A 12,692-nucleotide genomic window follows, 5' to 3' on the forward strand; every position below is an offset into this window, starting at 1 on the left:
AACCTCAAATTGAAAAATGTAAAATCTGTCTTTCTGCCCCTTAACAAGGCAGTTAACCCACTGTTCCTAGGCTGTCATTGTAAATAAGAATTTCTTCTTAACTGACTTGCCTAGTTAAATAAAAAATAAATAAATACTCCACCAAGAGATTCATTTCAGTTCCTCTAGCTGGAAATGCTGTTTTGCGTTCCATATACAGTACATGTGTTAATGTTATTATTAGGAAAACACTTTGGTTTGTATTCATCCACTGAGAATGAGCTGATGAAGTGCAACACATACCCACTTGTATGATTGGTAGGCCTTTTATGTCCAAGCATCTGTTCATCTTTGCCTGCCAGCATCTTCAGAAAACAGTGTTGCTGCACACTGTTTAGCAGTTTTGCATCGTTTCAAATCAAATGTTATTGGTCACATGCAGATATTATTGTGGGTGTAGCGAAATGCTTGTGTTCATAGCTCCAACAGTGCAGTAGTATCTAACAATTCACAACAATACACACAAAACTAAAAGTAAAACAATGGAATTAAGAAATGTATAAATATTAGGATGAGCAATGTCAGTGGCATTGACTAAAATACAGTATAATAGAATACAGTATATACATATGAGATGAGTAAAGCAGTATGTATACATTATTAAAGTGACTAGTGTTCCATTATTAAAGTGGCCAGTGATTCCATGTCTATGTATATAGGGCAGCGGCCTCTATAAAGTACAGGGTTGAGTCACCGGGTGGTGATGGCTATTTAACAGTCTAATGGCCTTGAGATTGAAGCTATTTTTCAGTCTCTCTCCCAGCTTTGACGCACCTGTACTCAACTCGCCTTTTGGATGATAGTGGGGTGAACAGGCCGTGGCTCGGGTGGTTGATCATCTTTTTGGCTTTCCTGTGACATCGGGTGCTGTAGGTGTCCTGGAGGGCAGGCAGTGTACCCCTGGTGATGCTTTGGGCAGACCGCACCACCCTCTGGAGAGCCCTGTGGTTGAGGGCGGTGCAGTTGCCGTACAAGGCAGTGATACTCAAATGTGCATCTGTTTGTGAGGGTCTCAGGGGCCAAGCCAAATTTCTTCAGACTCCTGAGGTTGAAGAGGCGCTGTTGTGCGTTCTTCACCACACTGTCTGTGTGGGTGGACCATTTCAGATTATCAGTGATGTGTACGCAGAGGAACTTGAAGATTTCTACCTTCTCCACTGATGTGGATAGGGGCAGTCTCCCTCTGCTGTTTCCTGAAGTCCACAATCAGCTCCTTCGTTTTGTTGACGTTAGGTTATTTTCCTGGCACCACTCCACCATGGCCCTCACCTCCTCCCTATAGGCTGTCTCGTCATTGTTGGTAATCAGGCCATAATCATGCTACTGTTTTATTGTCTGCAAACTTGATGATAATATAGTTACTGTCACTGAGATAGTGGCTTTCCTTCTACCAGGGCCTGGGTTTTGACCCCTGTTGTAAATTCTGATTGTACCACTTGAATAAAAAATAAAATGTTGTAGACATTGAGATTTGATTAACAAATTGTCTCATTGAGAACATGACAGAACAGTGTTTTTGTATGCTTTATTTCTTTCTCGTTTCTGTATGTCATGAAGAGCTGCTAGGCTAAAGTACACCTGCTGCTGTGCATGTCTCTATTGTCCCATAACAACCTACAGAGCTAAGACAATGTTAGTATTTTGGTGAAGTGTATATTGTTTTGACAGTATAGAAATCAACCAACTGAAAGTTATCATTCGGTACTGTATGTTACCCACCCACGACCAGAGGCTTAATCTTTCCCAAAGTCACACATGCTAGCCCAGTATCATCCAATCTCCTAGTGTGGCCCAACTAGGTTGTTTCATCCACCTCATCCCTTGGGCTTCCAATAGAAATACTCCCGCCTCTCAACAGTTTGATTCACCACATTCCTCATCCACAATGACCAGTAACTCCCACAGGACGTCCTGATTCCTGACCCCTGGCCCCAACCTGCTCCTACTTCTGTGGAAACATCAAACATCATTAACCTTTTGGTATTCTCTTTTTAAATTATGTTCCCTGTAAGTAATCTAATTTGTTTTCCAATTTCAGACTCGTCGGGGACTGTGAGTGTAGAAATAGTATTTCATGTGAAATTTATGGGTCACATTCTTCTGAGTGAAGCAGGCTCTCTTGTGAAACATTTACAGACGTGTTTGCGGGGGAGTAAGTACAAGGATGTGTGAAACATTTACAGACGTGTTTGCGGGGGAGTAAGTACAAGGATGTGTGAAACTTACTTTCTGTAGGCATTACTCCATTGCCAAGGGCCAGTTAGTCTGGACATTAAAAACACCACCAGTTGGGGTCATTTGTTCCCTATCTAATGATTACATTTGTGCTTACCCAGGACATGTTATGTTGAGAAAGGAAAGCTAAATCCATTTTTCCCTTCAAATCATGTCAAGACACTAGTATTGCATTTTACCACACATTATGCAACTCATGGTGATCCTGACTGGAGAATGAAGGAAGTGCCTTTGCACATGTTTGCATATTAAGGTTTAAGTCTAAGTCTAATGAAACTGTCATGTTGAAACTGTGGCTAGGTTGTAGGGAACCAACCTGGATCAATCTCAGGATCATTATATATTGATATTCTGTCATGTTGTCAACCCCTCCACAACATTAACTACATTTGTGTTGATATCAAGAAAGCAAAAGTACTTTAATTTCAATAGCAAATCATGGTGACATACTATATGACATTGTCCTGCAGTCTTTTTCCAAAGAACACATACTGTGTGTTTCCATGGACCAATTCTAGCCAGTTAATCATTCTGAATGTTGACCTTTTCAGTCATTTTTCTATAGATAATGCATTTCTCTCCAGGGGTAATACTAAACAGAACATTGGGCTAGGTTGAGGGCAATTCCACGTTAACAGAGTGACACTGAGACTCAGATGTTTCACTTCAAAATGTATGTCAAACAAAAACCAATGATTGCAAAGTTAAACAAACCATACAACTCTATGCGCAAATTACAGTTTCCACTGAAACGTTACAAAAACACAAGGCAACAGAATGATGGTTTGTGCTGTTTGTTCCATTATTCTCTTACCAAACTTTGCATTTGTACTGAGCTTTACTCTACTTAACTATACTGTACTGAACTTTACTGTACTGTACTCTACTGTGATGTATTTTGATCTCAACTTGTGAAACATGGCCGTAGACTGATTGGTTCAGATTTGGTCGGGACTAACCAAATTTGGTCTTGTTTAGTGGTGGAACTCATTAAAATAATAGCCAGTGTGTATAATAATACCCAAATATGTACTACATATTTCTACCTTTTGTGTACCTATTCAGGATGCATCACGATGATGGATTCATATCCATAATGATGCATTTCTGTGTAGTACAGATTAGGGACCAATGATGAAATTCCATTACCGCAATTCTGTAACTGGGTGTAAATCCACTTCACCTACTATAGTTCAGTAACCAAAATTGATTTGTGACATGACACCATAGTTGAGTTCCCATTCTTTCTGCAGACATATTTAAATCTTAATTTGGAGCAGATATACTATACAACAGTATTCGGACACTTCTTCAAATTAGTAGATTCGGCTATTTCAGCCACACCCGTTGCTGACGTGTATAAAATCGAGCACACAGCCATGCAATCTCCATGGGGTAACATTGGCAGTGGAATGGCCTTACTGAAGAGCTCAGTGACTTTCAACGTGGCACCATCATAGGATGCCACCTTTCCAACAAGTCAGTTCGTTACATTTCTGCCCTGCTAGAGCTGCCCCGGTCAGCTGTAAGTGCTGTTATTGTGAAGTGAACGTCAAGGAGCAACAACGGCTCAGCCGCAAAGTGGTAGGCCACACAAGCTCACAGAACTGGACCACCAAGGGCTGAAGCGCGTAGCGCGTAAAAATCGTCTGTCCTCGGTTGCAACACTCACTACCGAGTTCCAAACTGCCTCTGGAAGCAACGTCAGCACAAACTGTTTGTCAGGAGCTTCATGAAAAGGGTTTCCATAGCTGAGCAGCAGTGGTGGAAAAAGTACCCAATTGTCACGCTCGAGTGAAAGTAAAGATACCTAGAAAATGACGAGGGAAAGTCACCCAGTAAAATACTTCTTGAGTAAAAGTATTTGGTTTGAAATGTATTTGCTAAAATATACTCATTTATCAATAATAAAATATTCCTTATATTACGCAAACCAAACCACACCATTTTCTTGTTTAGTTTTTTTACAGATAGCCAGGGGCACACTCCAACATTCAGACAACATAATTTACCAACAAAGCATGTGTGTTTAGTGAGTCCACCAGATCAGAGGCAGTAGGGATGACCAGGGATGTTCTCTTGAAGTGTGTGAATTGTACCATTTTCTTACTAAGCATTCAAAATGTGACAAGTACATTTTGGGTGTCAAGGAAAATGTTTTGAGTAAAAAGTAAATCATTTGTCAAATATAAATAGTGTGGCCTTCCGTGTGGCTCAGCGGTCTAAGGCACTACGTCAGTGTTGAGGTGTCACTACAGATTAGGGTTTGATCCCAGGCTGTGTCACAGCCGGCTGTGACCGGGAGTCCCATAGGGCAGCGCACAATTGGCTTAGCGTCGTCTGGGTTAGGGGAGGGTGTGGCCGGGGGTCTTTCCTTGGCTCATCATGCTCTAGCGACTCCTTGTGGCAGGCCGGGTGCCTGCAAGCTGACTACAGTCGTCAATTGAACGGTGTTTCCTCCGACACATTGGTGCGTCTTGCTTCCAGGTTAAGCGAGCAGGTGTTAACCAGCCAAGCCGCGCTGCTTTTTATGTTTCGAAGGGCGCATGACTTGACCATCGCCTTTCCTGAGCCTGTTGGGAGTTGGAGCGATGAGACAAAATCGTAACTACCAATTGGATATCACAAAATTGGGGAGAAAAAGGTGGTAAAATTACAAACAAAACAAAAAAAAAGTGTAATATATAGATAGATAGATATATATATACTGCTCAGAAAAATAAAGGGAACACTAAAATAAGTATTTGATCACCTATCAATGTGTTATGTCATGCAATAAAATGCTAATTAATTAATTAAAAATCATACAATGTGATTTTCTGGATTTTTGTTTTAGATTCCGTCTCTCACAGTTGAAGTGTACCTATGATAAAATTACAAACCTCTACATGCTTTGTAAGTAGGAAACACTGCCAATTTTGCAGGTTATCAAATACTTGTTCTCCCCACTGTACATACATACTGTTGAAGTCGGAAGTTTACATACACCTTAGCCAAATACTCAGTTTTCACAATTCCTGACATTTAATCCTAGTAAAAATTCCCTGTCTTAGGTCAGTTAGGATCACCACTTTATTTTAAGAATTTTATTTGTAAAAAAAGAGGGAGATTTTACCAAAATTCTGTTACCAGATTTTGCATATGCACTGTTCTTCCAGTAAATGTGTTTTGTAAAATGTTCAGTGGGAATTGTTAAAAGTAGTCCTTGTGCATAGGATTGTATGGTTTGTTTAACTTTGCAATCATTGGTTTGCTTGACAAAGATTTTGAAGTGAAAAATCAGTCTGTCACTCTTTTACTGTGGAATTACCCTTAACCATAACATCATTCTTGTCATTACACCAAGGCCAATATGTATCACTGTACACCAGTGCTGTGGTGCTCCTGACCCAGTTTCTCTGAAAATGTGGTAAATCTACCAAGAAAATAGAGAAACGCATCATTACCAGCTTTGCATCAACTGCCTTAAATGACGGATGAACATATGAATGCACTCAGGAGAATAACTATGTATTTTACATCAACAGAAAAGCCACAGGCCAGACAAATGGATGTGTAGATGTATCTGTAATCATAAACAAAGTATTGTATTCACTGTGGTTAGGAAACTGTTCCGTGCCATATTTTACCGAGGTCTTGAGTATTTCTTTTTTCATTGCAAGTATTTAAAATAATAGTTGTTGTACTCAGGGATATCTCCCTACAAAAGCATGTGCTCTGCCAGATATGTCAGTAATTTCTCTTGTAGCTAACATTTCTAATGCCACCCTTATGATACCACAGACATTGTCTGTCAAACTGTGTGAATATCCCAAAAAGATGGATCTCCCATCATGGTAGTATAGCACTGAGACCTTTTATACAAAGTTCAGCAATTTGTTAGAAGGAAGCTGTATCTAATTTGAAGATTTATCAAGAATGAATTTGACTTCTTTCTAAATCCAAAAATGAGATACTTTTGGGGATTTAGTCCTGTTATCCACACATTCTCAGGACATTAGTTAACCCGAGCGTGATTTGGCTCTGTGAATGTTATACATTACTGTATATTTAACAGTTGGTGGTTTCATGAATTGTTCCTTTTTCCTCTCCTCTACAGCGGCAACTGAGGGAAGAGTCAATGGTGGCGAGGACTTCTTTCAGAAGGTAAGTCTCGAGTCTGTATTATTGTGTTTGGATGTCCAGAGGAGAACAGGTGGTGAAATTAGAGAAAGTGTCAGGTGTTCCCCTAATAGGGTCCTGATAACAGAACAAAGACTTTCAGATAAGTTAGTATTACTTTTTGTTGAAACTATTGTACCTGATATTATTGTGGACATTGCACTAGTCAGGCATGTGTTTGACAGGCTGAGGCTGCACATTCGATAGACCAAAAATGGACCACTCTCCACAATTAGGGAATGTACAGACAGAGACTGATGCAATACGCATTCATACACTATACACATTCATCTGTTTTGTTGTCATACTTTGTTAGCATTAAATATTTTCCTATTTTTCTAAGACTCAGTTTAGTTTGTACTAGTCTGCTCTATGCTATTGCATAGGAACCTAAGTAATTGCCTGAAAGAAAATGGAAAAGTGTTTGAATGCACTGCTCCTGTCTAAAGTGCTGTTTACTGAAATGTTTGAACTTCCTCCACATAGTTAATTAAAGTCCATTAACATACTAAGTTGGCATTCTTTGTCTGGTTTTGAGGCAAGTTTATTTAAATGTCAAAGCAGGAAGCAATTTAACTGTCCCTACAGCCATTTCAAAACCAAGAATGCAAACCATGCGTCATCCCATCATTTTTTTTACCATAAATTCTAGACATGTTTTGTCTCTGTAAATATGAAGCTCATTCAATTAAACGTATCTGACATAAATGTAGGTGGTGCCTTGGCTTGCCAATCATGCTTTTCCAAAGCCACGGCCCTGTCTTCACAGTTCACATGCAATCCTCCCTACGCCAACTCTCCATTCCAATGGATGCCTGTCAGAAGTTAAAAGACTAGTAACACAGACAGTGATGTTTTTATTGAAGAATTTCCGTTCAAATGGGTCTAATTTTCCTCCGATAGCATGACAACCACAGAGACCCAATTAATGTCAGTAAAATAAACATTGTAGAGATCGCTTTATTTGAAAGAAAATGTATGAGGTTTGTGTGGACTACCTTGAAGTTGATGAAAATGTAAAGTGTAACTTGACCCTTTCCTTCCTCAAACACACCCATGCACCACACACAAATTTATGAAGTTCCTCATATGTCACACACAATGATTTTCTCTCACCCCTCCCCTACACTCACACACATTGTCTTTTTGAGGAAAGCAGTTTGCAAAGAAAAAAACTAAACACTTGCAGGGATTTGCCTGTGGTAGATCACCCTCTTACTCACTGTCTGTTCGTCTTCCGTTCAGTCCAGGCCAGCTCTCATGCTGGGTCCAAGCATTGTTTCCCACTCAGATCACTGTATTAAATCATTTGTAATGTATTGTTATATGGATCTTTGGTGTATTTGACTGATGGACAACATGCTTTATGTGTAGGCTATTATATAATCTCTCATTGACAGATTATGTGTGTAAAACAGGAATTGACAGACTGTGCGAATTTTACTTCTGGGTAACCAAGATTAGCTATAATAAAATGTGGAACTGCATTTAAAAAATATATTTATTTTACCAGGTAAGTTGACTGAGAACACATTCTCATTTACAGCAATGACCAGGGGAATAGTTACATGGTAGAGGGGGATAAATGAGCCAATTGGAAACTGGGGATGATTAGGGGGCCATGACTGTATGAGGGCCAGATTAGATTTTTAGCCAGGACACCGGGGGTTAACACCCCTACTCTTACGATAAGTGCCATGGGATCTTTACTGACCACTGATTTCCCTATCTGAAAGACGGGTGACATTTTAACTCAAAGACCATGGACCATTGAACAGTTCAACAGGCTATTAGGCCATCTAATTTCGGACCGTGAAGAGTTGGAATGGTAGACTATGGATCATAGAACTTTAGTGGAGGCTTTTGTCAAATGTCTTTCAGTGCTGAGCCAGTCCCTCCCTCCTTATCCCTCGCCTGTGGTTCTGTAAACAACGCCAGCTTGATATACGAGCACTGATTCACTGTGATCTGAGGCCAGGAGGATTCTACTTCATTTGTTTAGGAGTACAACGCAGCCCTGTAGTTTTGTGCTGCTAAGCTAGTGTGAAAGGAAAACAATTTAGATCATTTTTGTAGAAACTAGAGGGATAGAGTGAGGAAGAAATTGGAGAAAAGGTGAAAATGAGTCATCACATTGCAGTGAAGCAATCGGTGATGTCTTTGTGAGGTGTCCATTGCAGCAATCCGATAGCCATCTAAATTGGTTTGTTACTCTGTAGATACCTAGTCACTTTTTATGTTGTAACAAGTGAAAAGAGTACTGAAATATCCTACTCCACTAGAAGTACTGTTACTGTTGGAGCTAGGAACACAAGCATTTAGCTACACCCGCAATAACATCTGCTAAATATGTGACCAATAAAATGTGATCTGATTTGTTACTTTAATGAAATTTTACTCAAGCAAACTACTAGTATAAAAAAAACGACTCAAGTAAAAGTACAAAGTAGCTCAGAGTAAAGGTAATTTTGTAACTTGTAAAATAAAAACATTGACCTTTATAGCTAATTTCGCTAAGGTTACCTGAACGTTGTTACACATGATATTTTCCATGCAATACATTGGAAAAATAAGAGAAAAGTAATGTACCAGTATGAGCTAAGTTCATTTTATTGCTTGAGTTGCAGCAAGGTACATCTGGAGAAAAAACCCCTGGAGTAGAGAAGGGGCTATCGATGTTGGGGGCTATAGATATTGTATTTGATTGATTAACTATATATAGGCTACAGAGAGAGTACATTTAGATGATGTAGTGTTCCTTGAGCAAAAACACAGGTGTTATGTTCTAACGCCGTCACGTTTCTCTGAACTTGCTGTTCAGTTTTATCAGGGCCTGATTTTGTGAATCGAGTTTACCCGTGCTCGCTTTGCAATAAAGAGCAGTCCAGCACAGCTAAAAAGACACTCACAAGCGTCAGAGGCAGGCAGGCCTGTGTTCAGTTTGAGGGACAGCTTCTTTACGTATGGAAAGGAATGAAGCATGTTCATCTTGTCTGACACACAAGCAAGGTACCCATCCAGCTCCCCTGTACCCTGTGACCTTCTCGGCACCTTCTTCATCAGATGAATGCTGCCTCTGTTGCTCTGTCTCAACCTCTGTCATTGTGTCAAGATGATGCTTCAGATAGACCAAATCTGTAGTGTCAAATACACCGAATATTTCAACAAATTCTGCTTCATGTGGCAACTTAATTAATCATATCACTGACATTATAATAGACCAAACAGACTTTCCATTGTTATTATTCCCAGTTCCTGTGACTAGAGTGACCTTTGTCAGTTGTTCTCAGACCTAAAAAGTTGTCTAATGTTGAGATGAGTCCATGTCTAGCTGTACCTACTGTGTACACTCACACAGGTATATTATGCACAGTTAGACTTACTGAGTCTCTGGCTTTTAGATGAACGGTATTCTAATTTACACAGACAAAATAGCGACAGTACATAGAAAAAAATCCTAGGATTCTCTAGATACTGAATGTCATGACCAAGCAAGCCAACGTTAACTAGCTAGCTCGCTACGTCACTTATGGATGTTAGACTAATGTTGTTAGCTAGCCCAGATACCTTACATGGCTAGCTAGCCACCACCACACATAGTCATAATCGACGTGCTAGCTATAACAGCTATCATCATCAGATGGTGGTTAGCCATGTAGCTACCTTAACTGCAAGGATAGTTTGCTAATGTTAGCATGCTAGACAACTAGGCTAACAGTAACGTATTGCAGCGACCCTGATTTATAAGCGCTTTTGTGGCAGAGTAGTTGGCGCGCTGGGTTTGGTGCCAGATGGTTGAGGTTTCGAGCTGCACTCCATGCCTGTTCCAGTACTATATATTGGTGTCGGAAGTGATCGGACCTCACATCCACGACAGAGCGTGTGCTTGACCGGTGAGCGCGCTCCTGCAAGACTGTGTCCTGTGAGGTCTAGCATGGAGGTAGTAGTGTAGCGACCCTGGTTTATGAGCGCACACTTGAGCATGCTTTTGTGGAACCGTCGCTGGTTCGCTGGGCTTCGGGACTGAAGGTTGAGGGGTCGAGCCGCACTCCCTGTCTGTTTCATTAGAGCAGTGGTTCCAAAACTGTTTATAGTCCCGTACCCCTTCAAACATTCAACCTCCAGCTGCGTACCCCCTCTAGCACAGGGTCAGCGCACTCTCAAATGTTTTTTTGTTTGTTGCCATTGTAAGCCTGCCACACACACTATACGATACATTTATTAAACCTAAAAATTAGTGTGAGTTTTTGTCACAACCTGGCTCGTGGGAAGTGACGAAGAGTTCTTATAGGACCAGGGCACAAATAATAATAATATAATAATAATCAATGCTCTTTATATAACCATCTTACTGGCTTATAAAACCTTATTTGTTAATCGAAAATTGTGAGTAACCCACCATAGGTTAATGAGAAGGGTGTGCTTTAAAGGATGCACATCACTCTGCAATGTTGGGTTGTATTGGAGAGAGTCTCAGTCTTAAGTTCTCCAGACACTGTCTGTGCCTGTATTTAGTTTTCATGCTAATGAGGGCCGAGAATCCTCTCTCACATATGTAACAGTTTTGCTTCCGTCCCACTCCTCGCCTCTGCCTGGGCTTGAACCAGGGACCCTCTGCACACATCGACAACAGTCACCCAAGAAGCACCGTTACCCATCGCTCCACAAGAGCTGCTGCCCTTGCAGAGCAAGGGGAACAACTACTTCAAGGTCTCAGAGCAAGTGACATCACCGATTGAAGCGCTATTAACGCGCACCCCGCTAACTAGGTAGCCATTTCACACCGGTTACACAGGTACGTGGTTGCAAAGGGCATCAGTGTCTTAACAGTGCGATTTGCCAAGGCAGGATACTCTGAGCGCAGCCCAATCCAGAAATCTGGCAGTGGCTTCTGATTAAATTAAAACGTTTCCTCCCTTTCACGATATGTCTCAAACTAAACTAAGTTCTTTCTGACTTTTTGAAAATCTTTCGACCCATCATCGTTCAGTTTGTATTAACAGCTTGATTTGATTGACCCTGTATTGGCACAATGTGTGAAATTTGGATTTGATTGGGCAATGATTAAACAATGTTTGTTTTTTCTGGCTCCAAAGGACTAGCAATCTTTCCATGCCCTCATAATCATCTATTATGGATAGCCTCCAAAATTGTACTCTGTAACGGATGATTTTAAAAAGGTAGCGAAATACAATGCTCCATTCAAAACTCAAGTAAAAGATAAATGACTTACTTTGAAAAATACTTAAAGTACAAACACTCTGAAACTCAATGACTCTAACGAGACTATTTGTATAATCTCTGGTTTGAAACAGTGGAAGATATTGTGCAGTAGCTTTTCATTTTGGATTATTTTTTAAACTATGCACATATTAGTTGAGTGCCTTAAGGTAAATGTCTTCTCCCCAAAAATAATGGAGCTTGTGAGAGTTAGCACATGGATTGTTGGCACACGTTCAATTCATCCGATCAATCTCATTGGATGAAAACCGTGGATGGATCACTAACTAAGATCCTCTGCTCTCAGCTTCTGTTGAAACAGGAGAACTATCTCTCAATTCCCGCCCACATCGCTTTACCTTCCTAAAACCTCTCTGTCTCTCTCTAAAACACACACACACACACACACACACACACACACACACACACACACACACACACACACAATCTGAATCCACAGCTGCACCAATGCGATACAGGAAGAAAGTCCACTCCATCCATGTTGATTGCCATCGTGCCACACACACACACTTGTATAAACTCACATGCACCGAGCACATGTGGCTGTTTTTATGACATTGCCATAATGACATCCTGTTCGATTTGGGTTACAGTATGTAACTGCACCTCCTGCAAGATCCAATCATCATAACTTGTTATGAAACTGATCATAACGCTAGACGTATGCATTATTTGAAAAGGGTGTGGTAGTAGAAAGACTAAAGAGTGGAACATTAAATGTATAGTTAACCTAATTTGTGCAAATATCTGACCCATTTGAATGGTATTTGCTGGCGCCTTCATAAAAATAAACGCCATCCACCCTTAAAATGGTGTGTGGTCTGTCTGAAATCACTCCCATCTGTATGGCCTTGCCAAGAACAGCAACTATGAAGAGGAAGAAAGTTCCTGAACAAGACCCTATAGAGAGAAATAAATTGAATGGGCCATAAAGTTTGGACTTTGGAAACTATATAATTGCATATACCTCTATAAACACAAGGGTGTCTGGTTCATCACAATTTCAATCATTTGAC

At 40.5% G+C, this 12,692-nt stretch overlaps 1 protein-coding gene across 8 annotated transcripts in view; it reads left to right on the plus strand.

Annotated features, from left to right (window-relative positions):
* The window catches only part of LOC118369412 (protein bicaudal C homolog 1-like), a 77,070-nt gene that overhangs the window by 24,751 nt on the left and 39,627 nt on the right, over positions 1-12,692 (plus strand). For all 8 annotated transcript variants that reach the window (XM_052498645.1, XM_052498646.1, XM_052498647.1 and 5 more), the window contains exon 2: positions 6,374-6,420. In XM_052498645.1, coding sequence (XP_052354605.1) covers positions 6,374-6,420 — 47 coding nt within the window. The remainder of the gene's footprint in view (positions 1-6,373; positions 6,421-12,692) is intronic.

Source organism: Oncorhynchus keta, chromosome 36 (assembly GCF_023373465.1).
Source record: "Oncorhynchus keta strain PuntledgeMale-10-30-2019 chromosome 36, Oket_V2, whole genome shotgun sequence".
Classification (NCBI taxonomy): Eukaryota; Metazoa; Chordata; class Actinopteri; order Salmoniformes; family Salmonidae; genus Oncorhynchus; species Oncorhynchus keta.